This window comes from Urocitellus parryii, chromosome 6, assembly GCF_045843805.1.
Source record: "Urocitellus parryii isolate mUroPar1 chromosome 6, mUroPar1.hap1, whole genome shotgun sequence".
Classification (NCBI taxonomy): Eukaryota; Metazoa; Chordata; class Mammalia; order Rodentia; family Sciuridae; genus Urocitellus; species Urocitellus parryii.
This window is the reverse complement of record NC_135536.1, coordinates 123,901,023-123,927,104: the sequence shown is the minus strand read 5'-3', so window position 1 is coordinate 123,927,104 and position 26,082 is coordinate 123,901,023. Positions and strand designations below refer to the sequence as shown.

The 26,082-nt window shown below is 34.9% G+C and overlaps 1 protein-coding gene across 1 annotated transcript in view; it reads left to right on the top strand.

Annotated features, from left to right (window-relative positions):
• Gabrg3 (gamma-aminobutyric acid type A receptor subunit gamma3) overlaps positions 1-26,082 on the top strand; it is a 609,775-nt gene that overhangs the window by 29,393 nt on the left and 554,300 nt on the right. The window contains exon 3 of the mRNA XM_026402609.2: positions 16,651-16,718. Within this exon, the coding sequence (XP_026258394.1) occupies positions 16,651-16,718 (68 nt within the window). The remainder of the gene's footprint in view (positions 1-16,650; positions 16,719-26,082) is intronic.

Genomic DNA, 26,082 nt, shown 5'->3' with positions numbered 1-26,082 from the left:
AACAAAACATAATGAAAATCTCACAAATAAAGTCACTTATGACACAAAAACTTTACTTGTTAAAATTATGCAACATAAAATGCAAGCTTCTTCTTCTCTAAATAAATTTTCATAGTAATTAAGCTATTCATCTAAAAATATTTTCCCTTCTTTTTTCATGCATATTTAATACTAGTTAAATTAAAGACAGGGGAGTCTACTTGATAACCATGATCTATATTTGGTATTATGCAGCTATTTCTGCTGTCTGATTGCCTGGGTTATCTTCTTTTTACTATATTTATATCTTCATTACAAAAGGTCACTTCATCAACAAAGATTTCTCTGCAAACCATGGTAAACTCCATACTACATGTGCAGTTTTTATTAGAATATATTATTTTTAGCTTTGTTCTCTATACAAACATGTACGCCTTATTTTCCTTACTTCAGCAGGAATCTTAAGGCTTACATTTAGTGTTTGTTTATTTTTCCCTTAGTGTCATCACTTGTTCTAGTGTGGCCATAATAAATTTTGATTGAATTAAATTAAATAGTGGCAAACAAGTGCCAAGTCCATCTTTTCTGGTACTCTTTATTCCTTCATGAAAATCTAGTCTCCCATGTATTATAATTTACTACTAATAAGAAGAATTTCCTTGATTTTTTTTTTACAGTGCAGATTTGATGGAGATTAAGTCTCAGAATTTATTCTGTCTGAAGATGTGTTCTTCATTTTGATATTTGAAGGACTTTTTTCTGGGCATAAAATTAGAGGTTAACATTTTTTCCGTAGCATTTCAAGTTCAAGAATTTTGCATTATTTTTTTTTTTTGGCTTCTGTTATTTCTTATGAGACAACAGCCATTATTTTGATAAATTTTATGTTTTATGCAGTATTTCTGCTTTTCTTTTTTTTTTAGCTTACTCCTAAGATTGTTTTTCTTTACTGACATTTTTCAGCATTTGATAATGATATGCCCAGTTATGGGTTTCTTTATGTTTATTATTATTTGGGCTTGGATTTTTTTGGACCTGTAATTTGATGTCTTTCATCAGTTTTTATTAGTTCTTTACTATAATCCCTTCAAATATTTTTTTCCTATTTCAATATTTTTCTGGAATGAAAATTGTGTGTATATATATATATATATATATATATATATATATATTTCTTCATAACTCATTAGATGTAACTGGGTCATATGCTTATTCAAAACCAATTGCAGTTAATGCAGTATTAATCATACAGGGTAGAATGGCTGTAAAAGTGGCAGGGGTGAACTGTATCTAAGGCAGGATTCCTTCCTACACTAGAGTCACTCTTTATTTCAATACCTTGTTTTATTCCTTTCTGGTATATATCACTATCTCAAATATCTGGTTTGTTAGTTACTTTACCCGTTTAATGTCTGTTCTACTGTAAAACTTAAACTCTGTAAAAGTAGGGGATTTATGCCTGGATTATGGTTTAGTCTCAGACTCTAGAACTCTGGGTAGCTCAGCAGTCACCCACTAATTATGCACTGAATGAATTAAGATAGGCAAGTAGGAAATCAAGAGTAAGATTTACCATTTATGCTTAGAAAGGAAGTACATTAGTCAGATTTCTGTAAAGATAACAAATTTCTGAGTCGATCAACTTATAAGAGAAAAGGCTTAAAAATTTTGGGTCATGGTTTTAGAAGTTCCACTCTGTGTTCAGGTAAACCCACTGCTTTCAGACCTCTGGTAGGGACACCACATGGAGATGGCAGAAAATGCATGGTGGAGCAAAACTACTCACCTTGTGGCTGGGATGCAACTCTCCCCTTTGAAGTCATAGTCCCAGTGACCTGAACACCTTCCAAGAGGCCACATTTCTAGAACTTTTCACCACCTCCCAATATCATCAAGCTGGGGACCAAACTTTTAAACACATGAGCCTTTGAGGGATGTTCAAAATCCAAACCATTGTATGAGACTATTATTATTAAGACCAAATAAAAAAAATCAATCAACTTGTAATACTGGAAAATGGTAAAAAGAGTAGAATGTGAAATAAATTTGAAATAGTTCAATGAAAATGAACTATTTTGTACTAATTAGACTGAATTAGTTGTAGTAAAATCACAGGATTTCACAGTTGGATTTTTTTTCTACTTTAGATATTTCTTATGCGTAGAATTACCCAGTAGTTCTCCTTTTTGTGACTGGCTTATTTCACTTAGCACAATATCCTAATGCTGTAGCATGTGACAGAGTTTCCTTCTTTTTGAAGGCTGAATAATGTTCCATCATATAGCTATGCCATGTTTTATCTATGCTTTAATCTACTGAAGTGTGCTTCTTCCTCTTGGCTATTGTGATGGGAAGGACTTTTGTAGTCCTTTTGTCTATGTTTTGCTTTATTACCTGGGATTTTGCTGTTATAGTCAACAAATCGTTGCCAAATACAAGATCATGAAGTTTCCCCCTATATGTCCTTCTAGAAATTTTTTAGTTTTAGGTACTACATTTAGGCCTTTGATCCATTTTGATTTTTTTGGGGGGGTGGGTGGGTACCGAGGATTGAACTCAAGGGCATTCAACCACTGAGCACATCCTCAGCCCTATTTTGGTATTTTATTTAGATACAGGGTCTCACTGAAGTTGCTTAGAACCTGGGCTTGCTGAGTCTGGCTTTGAACTTTTGATCCTCCTGTCTCAGCCTGCCTCCCAAGCCACTGGGATTACAGGTGTGCACCATTGCACCTGGCTAAAACGCAACTGGTTTTTGAGCATTTATTTTATATCCTGAAACCTCACTGAATTTTTCTATTAGTTTGAATAGATTTTTTTTTGTGTGTGTGTGTAATGTTAAGTTTTCTACATTTTTGATTATGTTTTCTGTGAACTTTCTGTTAGCTATGGGCTTGTTACATACATATTTATTATGTTGGTGTACTTTTATTCTAATCCTAGTTTATCAGGGGTTTTTAATTATGAAAGATGTTGGATCTTGTAAAATGCTTTCTCTGAATCGATTGAGATTATGCTTTCCTTCTTTATTTTTAAATGTGGTGTATTTTATTGATTGATTATTGTATCTTGAACAGTTTTTGCATTCTAGGAATAAATTCCACTTTGTTATGGTGTATTTTGATTTTCATGTGCTAATTCTGTTTTCTAATATTTTGTTGGGTGATTTTTCATTGAAATTCCGCAGGGATATTGGCCTATCATTTTCTTTCCTGTAGTGTTTTTGGCTTTGGTATCAGGCAATGCTGGCCTCATAGAAGGAGTTTGGAAATGTTCCCTATTTTTAATTTTTGGAAGAGTTTGAGGAGGATTAGTGTTAATTCTTCCTTAAATGTTTGGTGGAAATCACCAGTGAAGCCATCTGGTGTTAAGCTCTTCTATATTGGAGGTTTTTATTACTGATTCAATCTCCTTGCTAATTATGGGTCTGTTAAGATTTTTTTAAAAATTTCATGATGATTCACTCTCCGTTGGTTGTATGTTTCTAGGGATTTAGACGTTTTGTCTAGGTTATTAAATGTGTTCACATATAATTCTTCACAATACTCTCATAAACCTTTTTATTTTTGTGACATCAGTTGCAATATCTCATTTGATTTTAAACTTTAGGTACTTGAGTCTTCATTCTTTTTTTATTAATTAGTTTAGCTAAGGACTTGTAAATTTTGTTGATCTTTTCAAAAAACCAGCTCTGGTTTTACTGATTTTTTTTCTATATTTTTCCTTTTTTAAAATTTATATGTGACAGTGGAATGTATTACAATTCTTATTATACATATAGAGCACAATTTTTCATATCTCTGATTGTATACATAGTATATTCACACCAGTTCATGTCTTCATACCTGTACTTTGGATAATAATGATCATCACATTCCACCATCATTAATAACCCCATGTCACCTCCCTTCCCCTCCCACTCCTCTGCCCTATCTAGAGTTTATCTATTCATCCCATGCTCCCCATCCCTACCCCACTATGAATCGGCCTGTGTGTAAGTGTGTGTGTGTGTGTGTGTGTGTGTGTGTGTGTGTTTTGACTTAAACAAATAGGGGTTTCTTTTTCTTACAAAATGAGCCATACAAAGGTAGGCAGTCCAGGCCTAAATAAACTGTTCAATACATCCATCAGGGACCCAGGCTCTTCTAATCTTTCTGTTCCATTTTTTTTAAAATACATGACAACAGTGGAATGCATTACAATCCTTTTTACACATATAGTGCACGATTTTTCATATTTCTCTATATAAAGTATGTTCATGCCAATTTATGCCTTTATACGTGTACTTTGTTTGTTGCATTATAATTCTTAATACACATTATATACAGAGATATGAAAAAATTGTACTATATATGTGTATTAAGAATTGTAATGCAACAAAGTACTATCATATCTCTGTTTGTATATAAAGTATGTTAACACCCAACTCAAGTCTTCATACATGTACTTTGTATAATGATGACCATCACATTCCACCATCCTTGCTAATCCCCTTTCCTCTCCATTTCCCTCCCACCCCTCTTCCCTCTCTAGAATTAATCTAATCTGTCCATGCTCTTCCTCCTTATCCCACTGTTAGTCACCACCCTTATATCAGAGAAAACATTAAGCATTTGTTTTTGGGGGATTGGCTGACTTCACTTAGCATTATCTTCTCCAGTGCCATCCATTTACCTGAAAATGCCATGATTTAATTCTTTTTTAATGCTGAATAATATTCCATTGTGTATAAATGCCACATTTTTTTAATCCATTCATCCACTGAAGGACATCTAGGTTGGCTCCACAGTTTAGATATTGTGAATTATGCTGCTATAAACACTGATGAGGCTATGTCCATGTTGTATGCTGTTTTTAAGTCCTTTGGGTATAGTCCAAGAAGAGGAATAGCTGGGTCAAATGGTGGTTCCATTCCCAGATTTCCAAGGAATGTTCATTCTGCTTTCCAAATTGGCTGCACCAATTTGCAGTCCCACCAGGAATGTATTAGTGTACCTTTTACCCCACATCCTCGCAAACATTTGTTGTTTGTCTTCATAATAGCTGCCATTCTGACTGGAGTAAGATGATATCTTAGAGTAGTTTTGGTTTGCATTTCTCTGAATGCTAGAGATGATGAGCATTTTTTCGTATATTTGTTGATTGATTGTATATCCTCTTCTGAGAAGTGTCTGTTCAGGTCCTTGGCCCATTTATTGATTTGGTTATTTGTTTTTTTTTGGTGCTTAGCTTCTTGAATTCTTTATATACCCTAGAGATTATTGCTGCATCTGATGTGTGAAGGGTAAAAATTTGCTCCCAGGATGTAGGCTCTCTGTTCACCTCACAGATTGTTTCTTTTGCTGAGAAAAAACTTTTTAGTTTGAATCCATCCCATTTATTGATTCTTGTTTTTAATTCTTGTGCTAGAGGAGTCTTAAGAAAGTTGAGGCCTAATCCCACATTCTGAAGATTAGGGACTACTTTTTCTTCTATTAGACACAGAGTCTCTGGTTTAATTCCTAGGTCCTTGATCCATTTTGAGTTAAATTTTGTGCATAGTAAGAGATAGGGTTTCAATTTCATTTTGTTGCATATGGATTTCCAGTTTTCCCGGAATCATTTGTTGATGATGCTATCTTTTCACCAGTGTATGTTTTGGGCACCTTTGTCTAATATAAGATAATTATAATTTTGTGGGTTAGTCTCTGTGTCCTCTATTCTGTACCATTGGTCTACTGGCCTGTTTTGGTGCCAATATCATGTTACTATTGCCCTGTAAGTTCTTGTATAGTGATGCTACCTGCTTCACTCTTCTTGCTTAGAATTGCTTTAGCTATTCTGGGTCTCTTATTTTTCCAGATGATTTTCATGATTGCTTTTTCTATTTCTATGAGGAATGCTATTGGGATTTTGATCGGAATTGCATTAAATCTGTATAGTGATTTTGGTAGTATGGTCATTTTGATAATATTAATTCTCCCTATCCATGAGCAAGGTAGATCTTTTCATCTTTTAAAGTCTAGCTTGATTTCTCTCTTTAGGGTTCTGTAGTCTTCATTGTATAGATCTTTCACCTCTTTTGTTAAGTTGATTCCCAAGTATCTTATTTTTTTTTTTTGAGGATATTGTGAATGGAGTAGTTTTCCTCATTTCCTTTTCAGAGGACTTGTCACTGATATATAGAAATGCCTTTGATTTATGGGTGTTCATTTTATATCCTGCTACTTTGCTGAATTCCTTTACTAGTTCTAGAAGTTTTTTGGTGGAATTTTTTGGGTCTTCTAGGTATAGAATCATATCATCAGCAAATTGTGCTAGTTTAAGTTCTTCTTTTCCTATACTTATTCTTTAATTTCTTTCATCTTTGTAATTGCTCTGGCCAATGTTTCAAGAACTATATTGAATAAAAGTGGTGAAAGAGGGCATTCCTGACTTGTTCCAGATTTTGGAGGGAATGCCTTTAATTTTACTCCGTTTAGAATGATGTTCGCCTGATGCTTAGCATAGATCGCCTTTACAATATTGAGATATGTTCCTGTTTTCCCTAGTTTTTCTAGTGTTTTGAACATAACGGGGTGCTGTATTTTGTCAAATACTTTTTCTGCATCTATCGAGATAATCATATGATTCTTATCTTTAAGTCTATTGATGTGATGAATTACATTTATTGATTTCCATATGTTGAACCAACCTTGCATCCCTGGGATGAATCCCACTTGATCATGATGCACGATCTTTTTGATATGTTTTTGTATTTGATTTTCCAGAATTTTATTGAGGATTTTTGCATCTATGTTAATTAGAGATATTGGTCTGAAATTTTCTTTCTTCGATGAGTCTTTGCCTGGTTTTGGAATCAGGGTGATATTGGCCTCATAGAATGAGTTTGGAAGTACTCCCTCTTTTTCTGTTTCCTGAAATAAATCGAAGAGTATTGGTATTAGTTATTCTTTAAAGGTCTTGTAAAACTCAGCTGTGTATCCATCTAATCCTGGGCTTTTCTTGGTTGGTAGTCTTTTGATGGCTTCTTCTCTTTCCTCACTTGATATTGCTTTGTTTAAAGTTGTGTATATCTTCCTGACTCAATCTGGGCAGATAATATGACTTAAGAAATTTATGAATGCCTTCACTGTCTTCAATTTTATTAGAGTAAAAGGCTTCAAAATAATTTCTAATTATCTTCTGTATTTCTGTAGTGTCTGTTGTGATACTGCCTTTTTCATCACATATGCTGGTAATTTGTGTTCTCTCTCTCCTTCTCTTCATTAGCATGGCTCAGGGTCTGTCAATTTTATTTATTTTTTCAAAGAAGCAACTTTTAGTTTTCTCAATTGTTTCTTTTGTTTCGATTTCATTGATTCAGCTCTGATTGTAATTATTTCTTGCCTTCTACTGCTTTTGCTGCTGATTTGTTCTTCTTTTTCTAGGGCTTTGAGATGTAATGTGAGGTCATTTATTTGTTGACTTTTTCTTTTTTTAAGGAATAAACTCCATGCAATGAATTTTCCTCTTAGTACTGTTTTTATAGTGTCCCAGAGAGTTTGATATGTTGTGTCTGTGTTCTCATTTACCTCTAAGAATTTTTTAATCTCCTTAATGTCTTCTGTAACCCATTGTTCATTCAATAGCATACTGTTCAGTCTCCATGTGATGCAGAATTTTTTATTCTTTATTTTGTTGTTGCTTTCCAATTTCATTCCATTATGATCTGATAAAATGCATGGTGATGAATTACTATTGATGAGACGTGTGAGGAGTATCTCTACTCCTTTGTATTGCTAAGAGTTGCCCTGTGGCATAGTATATGGTCTATTTTTGAGAAGGATGCTTGTGCTGCTGAGAAGAAAGTGTATCTGCTTGATGCTGGTTGATATATTCTATATATGTCAGTTAAGTCTAAGTTATTAATTGTGTTATTGAACTCTATAATTTCTTTATTCAACTTTTGTTTGAAAGGTCTGTTCAGTGGTGAGAGAAGGATGTTAAAATCACCCAAGATTATTGTGTTTTGGTCAATTTGACTCTTGGACTTGAGAAGAGTTTGTTTGATGAACATAGCTGCACCATTGTTTGGGGAATATATATATATATATATATATATATATATATATATATATATATATATATATATATTTATGATTGTTATGTCTTGTTGGCATATAGTTCCCTTGAGCAGTATGTAATGTCCATCTTATTCCCTTTTGATTAACTTTGGCTTGAAATCTGCTTTTATTTGATATGAGTATGGAAACCCCTGCTTGTTTCCACAGTCCATATGAGTGGTATGGTTTTTCCCAACCTTTCACCTTCAGTCCCTGTGTGTCTTTTCCTACCAAATGAGTCTGCTGTAGGCAGCATATTGTTGGATCTTTTTTTAAATCCAATATGCTAGCCTGTATCTTTTGGTTGGTGAGTTTAAGCCATTAAAATTTAGGGTTACTATTGAGACATGGTTTGTGTTTCCAGCCATATTTGTTTATTTTTGTTATTTAACTTGACTTGGTTTTCCTCTTTGATTAGTTTTTCTTTTAGTGTACTACCTCCCTCTGCTGGTTTTTATCATTGTTTTTCATTTCCTCTTCATGAAATATTTTGCCAAGGATGTTTTTTAGTGCCAGTTTTCTAGCTGTAAATTCTTTTAACTTTTGTTTATCGTGGAAGGTTTTTATTTCATCTTCAAATATGAAGCTTAGTTTTGTAGGATACAATATTCTTGGTTGGAACCTATTATCTTTCAGAGTTTGAAATATGTTGTCCCAGAATAGTCTAGCTTTCAGGGTCTGTGTTGAAAAACCTGCCATCATCCTAATTGGTTAACCCCTATATGTAATCGGATTCCTTTCTCTTGTGGCTTTTAAAATTTTCTCCTTATTCTGTATGTTGGGCATTTTCATTACAATGTGTCTTGTTGTTGATCTGTTGTGATTTTCCACATTTGGTGTACTGTAGGCTTCTTGGATTTGGATTTCCGTTTCATTCTTCATGTCTGGAAAGTTTTCTGATATTAGTTCATTGAACTGATTGCTCATTCCTTTGGTTTTGACCTGTATGCCTTCTTCTATCCCAGTAACTCTTAAATTTGGTCTTTTTATGCTATCCCGTAATTCTTGGATGTTCTGCTCATGGTTTCTTATCATTTTCGCTGTGCTGTCTACATTTTTTTCAAGATGTTATACTTTGTCATTGTTGTCTGATGTCCTGTCTTCTAAGTGTAAGTGGTCTACTCTGCTGGTGATACTCTCATTTGAATTTTTAATTTGGTTTATTATTTCTTTCATTTCAAGGATTTTTTTTTGGTATAACCTCTATCTCTCTGTAAAGGTAATATTTTGCTTCTTGGATTTGTTTATGTAGCTCATTGTCAAAGTGTATTTATGTCTCAATTCTTCTTTGAGATTCTAAAACATCTGATTCATGTATATCCTGAAATCTTTATCTGTTATTTTTTCTGCTGTAGCTGTTAATTCTTCTAATGATGTGTTGTCTTGAATTGTTTGTGGTACTTTCTTCCCTTGTCTTTTCATGTTGCTCGCATTTCTTTCCAGCTCTGTGGGACTGGTGTGTTATTGTTTTTACCCTATAGATTTGTAGTGCTCTTGTATAGTTTCAAGATCCTTCCTTTGTGGGGAAGGATAATGTTGACAGTTCCCAATATCAACAATACATCACGTATGAGCAAATTATGTTATTAAGACATTTATAGTTAGTCTCAATAGAAAAGTTGGATTCAAATATTATTTAAAATATAATCAGTAGTTTCATAAAAGGTGTACAGTTTCTGGTGGTGGACAGAGTGCTGAGGGTCAGGCATATATGTTATGTTAAGGGGGAAAGATGTGAGGGGATGGGGTTAATGCAACTTAGGAAATTTGGAGGAGAACTCTAATGAAGAGCTTTAGTAGCAGGGAATAGACAGGAGGTAATTTAGGGTAGACAAGTGTGTGGGAGGACAGGAGGATGCATAAAAACAAACACATATATGTATTTAGAAAATTACAAGAAGTAAAAATAGTAAAAATTAGGAGGTTGAAAGAGGGAGAGAGGGACAAGAAAAATAAAAAGGAAAGAAAAGAAGACAAGAAAGTGAGAGATAGAAAAAAGCTGCCTGACTGCTTTCTTGGATTCATGCACAGAGCAGCCAGAAATGGTATCTCCTCTACTTTGCCATCTTGGATCCGTTCTATTTTTTTAATTGTCTGTTTCATTGATTTCTGTCTCATCTTTACTATATCCTTCTTTTAATTAAATTTTCTTGTTTTTTTTCTGTGTCTAGATCCTTGAGATGTAAAGTCAAGTTGTTGATTTGAGATCTTTGCTCTTTTTTTTTAAAATGTAAGCATTTATTGCTTTAATATCCTAAAGGAGATTACTGATTTCACAATATTCTACTTGTTTTGGTATGTTGCTCTTTCTTTTTCATTGTCATGAGCTGTTTTCTAAATTTCATTGTCATTTCTCTTGAGCCATTAGTTGTTTAAGAGGGAGTTGTTTAATTTTCTTGTATTTATCGATTTTCTTGTTTCTGCTATTGATTTCTAGTTTCATTCCTTTGTTGTTGGAGGAGGTACTTTGCATTATTTTGCTTCTTTATTTGTGAAGGCTTGTTTTGTGGCTTACTATGTAGTCTATCTTGGAGAATGTTTCATTTGTAATTAAGATTATGCATATTCTGTTCTTGTCAAGCATAGTGTTTTGTGTATGGTTATTCAGTCCAGTTGGTCTCTAGTGTTTGAGTTCTCTTTTACCTTGTCTATCTTCTGTTTAGTCGTTCTTTTAACATGTGACAATGGTGTCTTGACTGTCCTACATTTATTGTGTTGCTTCCTATTGCTCCCTTCAGTTCGGTTGATGTTGCTTCATATATATGTAAACTGTCTAATACAGGTGCATTTGTATTTATTCTTATTATGTCTTCCTGATGAATTATATGCATTACCATTGTATGATTTCATTTTTTTAATGACAGTTTTGTCTTCAAGTCTTTTTTGTCTGATAGAAGTATAGTTATTCCTGCTCTTGTTGGATTCCTATGCCCATTTGCACGGATCTTTTAAACATTGTTTAACTTTGACCTTATGTGTGTATCTAAGGTTTGAGTCTACTGTAGATCATAATTAGTTGGATTTTTCTTTTTCCTGCATTCAGCCAATCTATGACTTTTCTAATAAGGGAGGAATTTCTATTGTTATTTTGCTTACTCCTCCCATTACATGTTTATAGCTTTCTCTCCTTTCCTTTCTTGCTGCCCTATTGTTTTATTTCACTGATTTTTTTGAGTAATATATTGTGATTCTCTTCTCATTTTTATTTCTTTGTGGTTATAATTGTACTTACATAAAATATCTTAAAATTATAAAAACTCTACTCCTTTAAAATTATTCCCTACCCATTATAGTATTGATGATACAATTATCTCTTTGTATATTATGTTAATTAACATCTGTTTATTATTATTTTTATGCTTTTGTATTTAAATTCTATACTAGATTTAAAGGTGATTTGTTCACATATGTTACAAAATTACAGGATTCTGTATTTTTCCGTATATTAACCTTTACAAGCAAGTCTTAATTTTCATATTGCTTTTTTCATCCTTTGGCTTTGACTTGAAGGATTCCCTTCAGCATTACTTATAGAGGACATCTAGTGGCGATAGCTTCATTAGCATTTGTTTATCTTGGAATATTTTGCTTTTCCCCTAATTTTTGAAGGACAATTTTTATTGAATATAGTATTCTTGATTGACATTATATTTTTTTTCTTTCAGCACTTCGAATTTGTCTTTTAACTCTCTTCTAGCTTGCAAAGTTGGAGAATGTTCCATTTGTAATTTTTATTTTGTTCATGCATCATTTTCCTGATTTCATTTAGTTGTGTGCTCTTAAAAATATAATTGGTCATCCTTGTGATAGTATTTTTGATTTTTTGTCTGGTAATTCATAGATCCCTTTTAGGGTCAGATTTAGAGATTTAATTTGTTCTTTTGACTACCTAGAATTCTAATGACAATTAATCCTTGTACATGGCAAGTCTCTTCATTCAAGATTCTGTTTGTCTATGGCTTTTGACAGTTTGCTTATTGTGTATTTCTATGTACGTCTCTTTAGATTGACTTTTATTGAAAGTTCTTCTATCTCCTTGGTTGGTATGTCAGTTTTTGTCCTCAGACTTCGAAAGTTTTTAGACATATTTTCTTCAAAGAGTACTCTATGTACCTTTTTATTTTTCTTCCTCTTCTGGAACTCCCAAAGTGGTGTACATAAGTCTGTAGGCTCTGTTCATTTATCTTTTTATCTTTTTTTTCTTTTCTCTCTGTTTTTTGGAGGGGGGTTACCAGGGATTGATCTCAGGAGCACTAACCCCTGAGCCACATCCTTAGCCCTATTTTGTATTTTATTTAGAAACAGAATCTCACTGAGTTGCTTAGTGCCTTGCCATTGTTGAGGCTGGCTTTGAGCTTGTTATCCTCCTCCCTCAGCCTGCCGACTGCTGGGATTACAGGTGTGTGATTCTGCCTCTGGCCCTTTTTCTTTATTATCTTTTTATTTTTATTCTTCTGTCTTGATAATTTCAAAGTACTATTTTTGAAGTTGCTGATTTCTTCTGCTTGGTTGTCTGCTGTTGAATCCCACTAATGAATTTTTCAATTAATTAATTTTGTATTCTATAGCTGTAGTTGTTGTTTGCTCTTTCTTCTCAGCTTTTTAATGATATTTTAATTTTGTTCATGCATTATTTCACTGATTTCATTTAGCTTTGTGCTTTTAAAAATATAATTGGTCATCCTTGTGACAGTATTTTTGATTTTTTGTCTGGTAATTCATAGATCCCTTTTAGGGTCAGATTTGGAGATTTAATTTATCCTTTTGACTGTGTCATATTTTTCTTTATTTATATATGCCTTGCTATCTTTTGTGGGACTTTGGTATTTGAAAAATCAGCCACCTTTCTTAGTTTTTTTTTTTTTTATTTTTGTGGTCTAGTTTTGTACAGAAAGGACTTTCATCAATGAGAGTGGCCAGAGGTTCTGGAGACCTCTCAAGCCTTTCCTTTAGATATGTCCTCTCTGAACTTTTTCATTTAAAGTAATTGAAGAAGTGTCTTGATTCCTACTCAGAAGCTTTCGCTAATATATCTCTGCAGTACTGCAGCTTCTTTGGTGTTATAACAAGCTGATGTACTGGAGCTCTCCTTAATATCTGTCTATATAGTTCTACAGACTCTGGTGTTGAAACCAAGCCATCCTTGACTTTGTTCTCAGAGTTCACCAACCTGTTAGCTTGTTTCTTTTAGCACTTAAACTCAAACCACACAGAAACCAATCCCTTGGACAGCCCCACAAAAGTCAGAACACTGAAAATAGTCTACTCTTTCTTTCCTCTGGGAGAATTGCTCTTTCTCATTGCCATTCTTAGATTTTCTACCTCTGTGCAATTCTTTATCCTTCTTCCTACTCTAGGATTTAGCATTTGAAAATTGTTGTTGTGGTAAAATATACAAAACATGAAATTTACTTTCTTAACCATTTGTGTGTATGTGTGTGTGTATGTGTGTGTTTGTGTGTGTGTGTTACCGGGGCTTGAACTCAGGGCAGTATGAATGCAAGGCAAATACTCTACAATTGAGCCACATTTTAACCATTTTTAAGTGCACAGTTCAGTGATGTTAACCACACAGTGTTGTGCAGCCTTCACCACCATCTACATCCAGAGCTCTTTTTATCTTGAAAAATTAAAACTCTGTGCCCATCTCAAAATCTGTATCCATCCCCCTCTCTACTGCCTCTGCCAACTACCATTCTACTTTCTGTCTCTGTGAATTTGACTACTCCAGATAACTCATGTAAATGGACTCAGGCAGTATTTGTCCTTTTGTAATTAGTATTATTTACTCAAAACCAAATCCACAATGCTTATCCCTGTTGCAGCATGTGCCAGCATTTAATTCCTTTTAAAGATTAAACAATATTCTATTGTATTCCACAATTTGTTTATCTATTCATCTGTTGATGGACACTTGAATTGCTTTTAACCTTTGGCTACTGTGAATCACACTGATGTTAGCATAGGTGTACCAATGTCTGTTTTGAATCCCTGCTTTTAATTCCTTTATATAAATACCCAGAAGTGTGATTATTAGGTCACGTGGTAATTCTGTTTAATTTTGAGGAACCTCAATACTGTTTTCCACCATGACTGTGTTATCTTGCTTTTTAGTACCAGTGCACAAGGATTTCAGTTTCTCTACATCCTTGCCAACACATGTTATTTTCTGATTTTTTTGTTTTATTTTTAATAGTAACCTTCATAAAGCATAAAAATGGTATCTCCTGTTTTCTGTTTATATTCTCTTAGTGACTAAAGTTGTTCATCATTCTTTTATGTGATTATTGGTCATTCATTTATCTCCTTGTTGGAGATGTCTATTTAAATTCCTTGCACATTTAATATTGAATTGTAGAAGTTCTTTCTGAACTGAATTGTAGCCCTTGTCAAATATATGATTTGCAAATATTTTAAACATTCTCTGGGTGGCCTTTTTACTCTTCTGTGCCTTTTTTGCACAAAAGATTTAATTTTGATGGAGTCAAATTCATCCATTTTTTTTCTTTTGTTGCCAGAGCTTTTGGTATTAAATGCAAGAAATTATTGCCAAGGCTAATGTCACAGAGCTTTCCCCCTGTGTTTTCTTCTGACACTTTTGTAGTTTTGGGTCTATCTGGGTCTTAAATCCATTTTGAGTTTATTTTTCTATGTGGCATAAGGTAAGGATGCAACTTTGTTCTTTAGCTTATGGATATCTAATTTTCCCAACCACATTTGCTAAAACGATGAATTTCCCCATTGGATGACCATGCATCCTTGTCAAAGGTAATTTGTCAGAGGTGAATTTTGAGTCTTTGAGTTATAAAGCCTGAACTGCCAGTCTCTTTCCTGAGTACTGTTGTTAGAGCAACTTTCGTAAATGGTTCATTCATGCTAACATAATTCTGCTTAAGAGATGATGTACCAAAACAATTAGCTTCCCTCAGGTTTTGTGCATGTGTGTTTACTCCACATTTCTATCTCTTAAAACCTTTATTGTACTTAATATATTTGTTGTTTCCTACTTTAAGTTCTTAAGGCTTTATATCTATAGGTCCTATTAATGTGATGAGATTAAAAAGCTATGAAAATGTAGACTAGTAAATATTGCAGAATTGCCAGAAATGTCTCTTGAAAAAGTTAAGTACCCAAGTGATTGACTTTACAGCCTTCTGTATGACATAAAGTTTATGCAATGTTTGCAGACAGAACACTTATCGAATCTAGTGAGGTTGAAAAAAGATGATACTTAATTCTCATAGTTGTTAGTAAAGCTTAATCTAAAATGTAGAATACTGCTTTGATGAAATTCAAGCACTAGGAAAGTAGTGCATAGCATTTGTTGGGTTGTTCTTTCCCAAAATGCTAGTAGCTTTTTAGAGCTAATATGACTTCATTGTGCTGTCAGATGTTTGAGGAGTTTGTTCAAATTCAGAATCATTGTTCCATTTTGTGTATTATGAAAATTGTTGCCAAAGTTATATTGGATACACAATTTTACAAGAGATAGAGAGCTCAGAGGTGCTACTCATAGCCTGAAAAGTGGAGTGCAGAGTCGATTTGTGAATGATCAGATATTTAGCAAAACTGAAGAAGGCTCATTGAAATAATTGCAGATACAACTACTCTTGTTTCCATAGAAACTCCATGTGGAAATTTTCCTAAGTCTTGTTCGTATTTCTTCTGGACAGAAATATTCTGAAATTGCCTCTGTCCTTTCCTTTGCCAGTCACTAAATGGTGAGAAAGGGAATGTCCTACCTTTTTCAGAGGATTTCAACTCCCTGATTTAGAAGTCTGCTGACTTGGCAGTCTGATTACTGGACTCACTCACTTTGATTTCTGACATGAAAGGGGAAACTATTTTTGTTATTGTTGTTTTGTTTTTTTCATTAGACAAACAAACTGATTTAACCCTGATGTGCGACATTAGCTATCACATCTTCTGATCATATAACATTTATATGCTCATAAGTTAATGCACAGAAGATTTGGAAGAGAAATTGACTTACTGACATTTTCTTCATTTTTAAGTTATAGAATTTAACTCTGAGATATATGTGTGTCTTTATATAATAATAATATCAATAAACAATGTTTTTTTTTAATTTTTCTTTGGCAATGAACTTACTAGAACTTTGTCTTGAGTTACTTTGCTTTGGAATTTGCTAGACAGCCATGTGATAGATAACTAACCTGAATACTGGTACATTCCTGATAGTGCTTATCTTGTGTATTTAGTATTATAGCAAAGCTTTAACATTTAATTACTTATATAATGTCTTATATTTTATCTCATATATTTGCTATAAAATTAACTACTGCTATAGAATATCTGTAGTCATTCCACTAGCAACTTGCATTGGATAAAGTCTTATTTTCCTAGAACTTAATAAATATAAGTAGGATTTTCTCCTTGAAAATTTTAAAAAGTAAGACAGGCAGGGTTTGCATTGCAAATGCAAGACAGATCCCAAAGAAAAATTCACCCATATGTTTCCAACAAGCCTCGAGATGTAAGTAGTGAATGAGTCATTGGGGCATTGAATTGTGCTCTCTTCTTCTTTCTAGCATAAAGTATTAACATATGTGTGTTTTCTCCACAGTAAAACCGACCGTAATTGATGTTGACATTTATGTTAACAGCATTGGTCCTGTGTCATCAATAAACATGGTAAGAAGATTTTATTTTCTGATCCGATGACTGTAGCACCCCTTTTAGTTTACATTCTCATTGTGGATTTCTGCTTGAGATTTACCATGTAGATTTAAAACTCAAAATTCACTTCTTAAATCTATAGCATTTGTTGGTAGTTTAAATATTGAAGATGATTAAAAAAAATCAAGAGGTAGAATTTGTGACGTAAGCAGCGAGACACTGCTCTGATGATTAAGAAATGTTCCTACTTTCTTCTTCTCTGTTCAGGTATTTACAGCACATAGATTTTCAGATGGGATTACTTGCAATTGTGTGATCATTGGTTTAATTGAGCTATTTAATATTAGGAGTGAATATAAATGTCAGCTTGTTACTTTTGGTTTCTTGTTTAACAAGATCTGCCTTTAAGTGTTTCTCAGGAAGGTTTGGGTGATTACCCAGTTTATACCCTTGTCTTCAGGGAAATTTCTGAGGGTCCATCAGCTGTCATTGTTTATTTATTTCAGGAGAAAGTATGGGATCAAGTATATGCTTTCCTTGAGAAGGGTGTTTCTACAGACTTACAACCAAATTGAGCCAAGGATTATTTACTGTGAAAGAAGTCTTTCCCCATGAAAAGGTGCTTAGCTGCTCAGCAAGTGCTGATATGCTGGAAAATAAGATACAAGCCTCCTCTTTCAGGATGCATACCGTGTGTTCCACCTGTGGGAATATGAAGGTTTCCCGGAGCAGGCTTGCATTTGTAGCCCCAAGCCATGTCATAGATGACCCCGTGCTGGGGGCCTTTCCTGTGCTCATTCCTACACATTTTGTCCTGAAAGGGGGACATGTGAGACCGAAAGTAGGGAATATCCAAAATGCTAAGTCACATGTCTTCTTTTCACTGCAGTATTCTGTGGATGGAAATAAACCCTCCACAATTAGTAGCAAGATTGCACTGCCAGATTCTAAAAGTGTTCTTATCTTTGGTGATATGAAGGTTCCATTGAGGGGTAAAATTATACATATGGGTAAATCCTTCAAAAAACCATTCTTCGGGCTGGGTGTGTGTAGTTCAGTGGTATAGCATGTATTTGCATGTTTGAAGTTCTGGGTTCAATCACCCGATTAATAAAAAATCTCCATAACATCTATCAATAAACTGGAACATAAAGGTAAAATGAATAAAAGAGAATTACTTTATACAGCCCATGGACTACAGATGGCTTTTGTAATAAAATCAAGCTACAAATCTCATAGTCCCTTTCATGATAAGTAATTACTTAGTCGACTGTGTGAGAGTAATCATTTCTTAATGTATTTATTTATTATGCTGGAGTTTTATTTGCTTATGTTTGTTACATTGCATTTTATTTATCAGCTTTATATGTAACAGTAATTTGTGCCTAACACTGAAAACAAAGGTACCTCTATAGATGTATAGTTACCGAATTGTTTTAACAAAGTGTTCTCACATTTGTATATGTAGGGATTTCTTATAGCTTTGAAATCTACTCTGTGCTCAGTATTAAGCTTTGTTGTTGAAATCATCGGAAAATCACGGTGTCAGAAGAGCATGCAAAGTGTGTGATATTACCCTCATATGATAAGAACTCTGCAAAGTTAGGCACCCTCCACAGGAAAATTGGAAGAACAGAACACGCTTCTCCACTGAGGTCATCTCAATCTGAAACCTGACTGACAGGGCAAAGTTTGCTGGGTAGGACAGTATGGAAAGGTCCCTGCTTACAAAACAGTATAACAGTGTGTGACAGGACTGGGGAGAGATTTATGTCCCAAGGAATGCCCAGGGGGTGGGTGCATGGGGTATCACCCTTTCTTCTCAGGCTGAGGCCTTGAAGCCATGGCAAAGATTTGACTTTGCCCTAAGGTTTGTCCAAAACAGATCACAGTGTTTGGAAAAGTGCAAAGCCCACTTCTACCTTAGATATGTGCAGATCATACTTCATGAGATTAGCTTTTAATTCAATTCCTGCAAAATCTCTGGTCAAACCTCCTTTCACCCTTTTAAAGAAAAAACAACCATGTAAGGACACACATTTGACATTAAGGATTTAAAATCTTAAACTCTGGCCCTTTCATCTAAAGATAAGGAACTTCCTAATCAAAATGGCCTGAGGGATTTTAAGGCCTCCTTCTCAAAAAAAAAAAAAAAAAAAAAATCCTTGGGCTTAAGCAACACATACATCCTGATACAGAGATATAGCAAGTTACCAATTTTAGGGTTTTTTTGGAACAGGGAAGGAACATAAAGCTTTTTTCAGTTAACCCCCTTATTTAAAAAACAACAACAATAAAAATGCCCTGAATGTCTTGAAATTTCATTTAGTCCATGTTTTTCTTTCAAGAATGTGACTCTACTGTAGTGAAAGGATGGACAATGAATGTTGCTGCTTTTATTTTGTGAAACCAAAGCAGCTCTCCAGGCAATAGTAGAGAAACTGATCAATAGCAAATGTTTTACTTTGGAAATAGTGCCACGTTTACGGTCCTTTCTTGGCAGAGCTGAAGTATAATCTAGGCCATTCCTGCATCTAATTTCTTTTTTTATTTGTTTTAATTAGTTACACATGACAGTACAATGATCTTGACATATTATACATTTGAATCAGATGGGATATACTTTCTCATTTGTCTGAGTGTACAGGTTGCAGAATTACATTGGTCATGCAGTCATATATATACCCACAGCAAAAATAATGTCTATTTTATTCTGCTGTCCTTCCAACCTGCATCTAATTTCATGAGGAAGAGATAATATACTACTGACATACCTCAGCTCAACAAAGCACGGGATAGGCAAGGGTTTGTTTAAAACACACACACACACACACACACACGTTTATACATATAATTTCTATGTTCTCTGTGGGTGTCTCTCTCTGTATCTCTCTTTGTTCATTCACTAAACAGTTTCTACTGTGTTAGGGCACTGTGTTGGATTCAGGTAAAATAAGATGAAGGAATTTCTACCCTGGGGCAAGCAACTGCACAAATGCATTAGGTGCCAGGTGTAAAGCTCAATGCTGAGCTCCCCAGGGGAGGAAATATCTTGCTGACCTTTGGGAGGTGTCCAAGGCCTTTTGAAGCATGGGCCTCCATGCTGCCTCTTGAAGGATGAGAATTTCTTACCTTTGCATTTGATACACTTTGCTTCTTTCCTTGGGGAACACATCACATAAACCCATTGTATCTGTGAAGCCACGTTATACTATTGTAAAAGAATATAAAATGCTTATTAAAAGCAAAATTTGGGCCTTCCAACAATAAAAATTTAAAAGTAGAGAACTGACTATGTAAATGGGTATTGAGGACAAAATCATCAATTGAAAAAAAAAACATAATCAGAAAAATGTGAGAGACTTAAAACAAAGAATATTTACAGGAAAAAGCACCATTTAGAGATGTGCGCAGGGTTTCAGGATGTAAATTTGTATTGGCGTTTTACCATAAAGCGAAAGCCTGATAGCATGATGATTTTTTCCCCTCAAACAGCCACTTAGCAATCAGTAACTTAGGGAAGACAAGGACTATTTCTTCCTCTTTGCCTTTTCCCTATTTGGCTTTTTGTTGACATTATTAAGATTGAAGATTTAATTTCAGACCTTCCTCCTGCTAAATGAAAATGAAGGTTCATTTCAATATTGTTGAATAGGTTGACTCTGATTGTCTTGTTTATTCTGCAGTTATCAACATTGTTTCTGGTTATCAAGGAGATTAGAATTCGTTCAGATGGGACCAGGAGAATATTCTTTTGCACAGTGCTTTCGTAGCAGCTTCTGTTTTTGTCATGACAACATTTCTAAATGTGTACAGTTTCTCATCAGAATTGTGCACGAACTGTTTCAGGACCATGCAGTTTTTCTTTTTTTAAAGCAGCATGCAGGGGAGCTTGTAGGTTTATTTTTGAGAATATCCACTTAAAAGTAGCCTTTTAGGAAAAGAAAGAAGAAAACTAGTGCTCTCGTACCTGCTCTATGCTGTTGGTCTCATCTAAGTTAGTCTTCTATAGATAATAGTGGGGAATCTATTCTTATTTGTGTTAACTGAAGCTCATTGAAATTCCAGAACAAGGATTTCATTATGACCCACTTGGTGGTAACCCAGGCTTGTTCTCCAGTTAGTCTGGTGATAATGCAACTCTATGTATGCACCAGGATAGCTGCTGCTTTAACCAAGACCTTTGAGATGAAAAGGCTCAGCATGAGTCTAGTGTTAGGATTGCTTTTCCTTTAAAAAAGCATTAATTAGTAGATTTTATTTTTTAGTGAAGCTTTAGGATTGCAGAAATTTGCATAGACAGTACAGAGAATTCTCAGTGTGCACCCTTTACATTAGGGTTCACTCTCAATGCTGTATACTCTGTGGATTTGGACAGAAGGATCCTGATATGTGTTCACCATTATAGTATTATATCCAAAACTTTCATAGTCCCCCCCCAAATCATCTGCGCTCTCCCAATTCACCCCTCTTTCCCCATGACCTATGGTGAGATCCAATCTTTTTACATTTTTCATAGTTCCACTTTTTCCAGAATGTCACATATTTGGAATTATACCATATGTGGCTTCTCCAGACTGAGGTAGTACCAGACAGGTAGTGAGTCAGCATGATGTAACTATAATGTGAGTTACCCATAAATTAATGGGAGGTGGCTGTGTAAGTCATGGGAATAAGTTAAACTTCACCAGAATTTCATTATATGATAAATAAAACTCATGGGATATTATGTAGCAACAAGAGTCATGGGGGAAAATGTGAGGACCTCCAACCTCATGCTGCTCTGTTCCCCTTTTATTTGAAACTTTAAGAAATGATACCAGGCAGCTATGCCCTTATTAAGATCTGTAGAAGATAAACTCCATTTCAGAAAAGTTGATCTTGTTGGAGGATGATTTATTGCTCTGTGGAACTTTCTTGAAGGCGTTTAGTTTCAGGAAAGTCCAAAAGAAGTGCTGGCTACTATAATATGCTGCCAACTTTGTTTAGGATTTTTTTCATATTTATTCCATAAAAGGGTCATAGCAATTTTTGCATCTGTGGTTTGGTCCCTTCCATCAAAACTGTTGCTCATTATTTCTTTTTTTTCTTTTTGATTGACATATAATAATTGTACCTGGTTATGGTATACTTTCTTTTTTTTTAAAGAGAGAGAGAGAGAGAGAGAGAGAGAGAGAGAGAGAGAGAGAGAGAGAGAGAGAGAGAGAGAATTTTAATATTTATTTTTTAGCTTTCGGCGGACACAACATTTGTTTGTATGTGGTGCTGAGGATCAAACCCGGGTCGCACGCATGCCAGGCGAGCGCGCTACCACTTGAGCCACATCCCCAGCCCCGGTTATGGTATACTTTAACCAAGTTTAGATTCACGTGTACATTGTGTAAAAATCAAACAAGGGTGGGTAGCATATCCATGTCCTTCAATATTTACCATTTCTTTGTATTGAGAACACTTGTAATATAGCCAAGACATGGAATCAACTTAAGTGTCTTTCAACATATGAGTGACTATTTTTCAGCCATAAAATGGATGAAATTCAGTCACTTGCAATGACATGAATGAAACTGGTGGACATTATGTTAAGTGAAATAAACCAGACACAGAAAGACAAGTACCACATGATCTCTTAGGTGAGATTTTAAAAAGTTGATCTCAAAGAAGAGTAGAATGGTGATTATCAGCACCTGGGTAGGGGAGACAAGTAGCAGGAAGGTGAGAAGTTGTCAATGGGTACAATATTACAGTTAAATAAAAGGGATAAACACTGGGTTCTGTTTGTACCTTAGAATGAATAAATTTAGCATTAATGCATTGGAAGCTTCAAAGAGCTAACAAGACGATTTTTAATGTTCTCACCACAAAGAAGTAACTAGTGTTTCTTAAAATATTGCTTCAACACCATTTTCTTTTTCTCAAGTTCTGAGATTCCAGGAACTTGAAGGTTACACATTTCTCCCATGTCCCCTTTGTCCCACTGCCTATGCTATCCTTTCTTTCCTTTTGCCTTCCTTGCTTCACTAGTGGGAAACCTTGTGGCCTTTCTTTCAGCATCCTAAGTCATTCTTCATCTGAGTCCAGTGATTTGTCGAAGCTATCAGTTGCGTTCTTAATTTCAGTGACTGTGCTTTTCAGCTCTCGAATTTTATTTGATTCTAATAGATGTCTTTTCTCTGATTATATTCTCCACTCTGCAAACTGTGTTTTTGTACACATTAACCATTAAATTCACAGTTGATCACTACAGTATCTGGGCTCTGATTCCATTTCTATAGTCTGTTTTCTTGCTTGGTTCCATTTCTTGACAGGCCTGGCAATTTTGACTGTGCACAAAAATTTGCAGAGGTTTTATGTGTTGTTTGCCCACCTCTCTGAAGGTCTGAGCTGTTGTGCAGCTGATCTGTATTGTTGAAGCTCAGCTGGGCTCTGGTCTTCCCAATCTGGTTCCCCAGAGATCCCGATTAAAGCTCCATAAAATGGCTAAAATTTGGCTCCTCTTTTTAGTCATTTTTATAATTGCTTTCAACCCTTTACTCTGTACAGTGTGGACAGAAAATGGATCAAGGGGGAAACCATTAATCTTGGCTCACTTTTCTGTTACTGTGTTCTTTGAAATCACAGCTCCTCCTGTTTTGACTGAACTGTAGTTTTTGCCTCAAGCTCAACTGGATTTTTTATCTTAGCAGCTGCTCTCTGCCCAGCTCCTTCACATTTTGCACCAGGCCAACAAGAGACAAGTTTCTGGGAGAAACAGCATTGGGAAATGGAGTTTACCCTAGGGAGCCTGCCTGCTCTGTTTTTGGCTTCTTCAAAACGATTTTTTTAACTTGTATTTTGTCTAGGTTTTTGTATTTTTTCTTAGTGGGAGTGTTGGTATAATATAAGTTATGCCATCAAAACTTTCAAACTTTGAAAAAATGTTTAAAACATTTTATTTTTATTAAAATATTAATTATACATATCATTAAGGTTCAGTGATATTTAAATGCATATACAGAGTGATAACTGATCAAATCCATCCTTCCTTTATCCACCCCCTACAACTCCTCCCAACCTCTATTAATCTCTATTCTATATTCTTCATTGAACTAGAAGAAATAATCATAAAATTCATGTGAAAGCTCAAAGGACCCCAAATATCCACAGCAATCTGAACAAAAAGAATAGAACTGGAGGCATCACAATCCCTGATTTAAAGACATAATGTAGAGCCATAGTAACCCAAATAGCATGGCACTGGCATAAAATCAGGCAAAGAGACCAATGGAACAGAAGAGAGATCCTGGAAAATAAACCTATGTGTCTACATCCAACTAATTCTCAACCAAGGCACAAAAAACATACATTGGAGAAAGGACAGCTTCTTCAATAAACTGTTCAAAATTTTAAGTTTATCTGGAATAAGGTTTAATTTGGAATAGATAGCAAGGAGTAATTTGGGGCAAGAGTAAAGCCCAAAGGAACCTTACTGAAAAATTATTTTTCTCTTTCATTGAGAACCTCCCAAACCGCCCTCAGGTTATTTAAGAAGAGTGGTGTAGGGACCAGTGTTTTTAGTTTTTCCCTGAGAATATTGATGCATTAATTAAAATAAACTAATAGAAATTGATTATGCATTTCTTCTAGAAATATTGGCTTTAGAGGAACATAGCCTTGGCCCATTATCAGTTGTTCAAGAGGATGGTCTCATATGTAGTTTTAATATTATTTTAAGAAATTAAAAATAATACTTTTTCACACTAAACTTGTATATTCAAGATGTGATTTATCAACAAAAGAAAGCTCTTTCCATGCTAATAACAATAGAAATAATAGTATTTAAAATTTGCTTCTTGCTCTATTGATCAATAGAGTATTCTGGAGGAGCCACACAAATCATGCGGGAATGATCTCTGGTACTAAAGAAAAAAAAAAAAAACTCCAAAGAAAATCTTTCCTTGAAAGGCGCTTTTAACCTAAGATCCAGAGAATCTCTGTCTATAGCAGATGCTCATTTGACCATGAGCCTTGGCTGAAAGCCCGAGTGTCTCTTTGGTCACATGTCTACTCCTAGGATTCAGTCAGAGGCCTGATAAATGTCTGTCAAATGAATGAATGAATAAAGCATCATTTCCACCCTCTGCCTCTCACAAGCATGCCCCATTGGGGGTCTATATATAGGAATGCACACATGCTCTGCAAACCTACACCCAATGCTATGTCTCTAGGGTACGATTTCTTCAGTTAAAAGATGCATATTTCTTGCTTTAATAATGTTAGCTCAACTTATTCACTGCTTCCACTGTGTGTTAGCTTTCCATTCTGAGACAAAATACCTATGAAAAATCAACTTAAAAGAGGAAAGGTTTATTTTGGCTCATGGCTTCAGAGTGTTCAGAACTTGATCCCATTGCTTTGGTCCTATGGCAGCACAGTATAGCATGGTGCATGGTGGAGAAGTCTGTTCACCTCACGGCAGCTGTGAAGCAAAGAGAGAAAGGGACTAGGATCCCAATATTTCCTTCAAAGATATACCCCTGTGACCTAACTTCCTTTCAATAGGCCTTACCTCTTAAAGGTCCCACCACTTCCCAATAGCACCATAACGTGGGGACCAAGCCTTTAACACATGGCCTTTGTGGGATATATTCAAATCCAAACTATTGCACAGTATTTCCAGAATTTAATCCTAACATTAAACTTAAGAGGCCATTGTTATAATCACCCAATTTTAAGGCTGATGGAGTTAAGGCTTACAAATCTCAAACCATATTTCAAAGACTATCTACCTTAATGATAGGGCCACCAAATTCTCTTTTCTATCCCTAAAAGAACAGCGGAATCAGTAAGAACTCTTCTAAAGGGTATGTCTTCAATGTAGAAACTGATGAATTTTAAACTTATATCACGTCTCCTCTTTGTCTTCTTGGTATCTTGGATTTTCTCGCTATTTTTAGAGATGCTACTTTGTAATATGCACTCATGTCCACTGCACAAATGGATGTGAACTTTTCAGCAATTTAAGAACACTGAGCTATCTCCAATAATAAAACAGCTGGCCTTTGTTACTAGTCATCTCATGCACAAACTCTTTCAAATGAAGGAATAGCTTCTTATTTTACTTTTCATCTTAAATTTTTCCACTTCAATTGTATACTAGACAATTGATATTTCTCATTCTGCACACTACAATGTGTGTCTTTGAAAAGAACATCCTTATGTTGCATTAAAAAAAAACCATTTTCTTGAAAGGTATGGCTGTTGGATTGGATTTCTTGTGAAAACATCTGTAGAATTGCTTCCATTTCACCCAGAGGAGGTTCCTGCAAGCCCTTGCACAATCCAGATAAGGTAGCAATTTGCTATGACCAGAGCGCATACTAGCAGTGAGTTTGGAGTATAG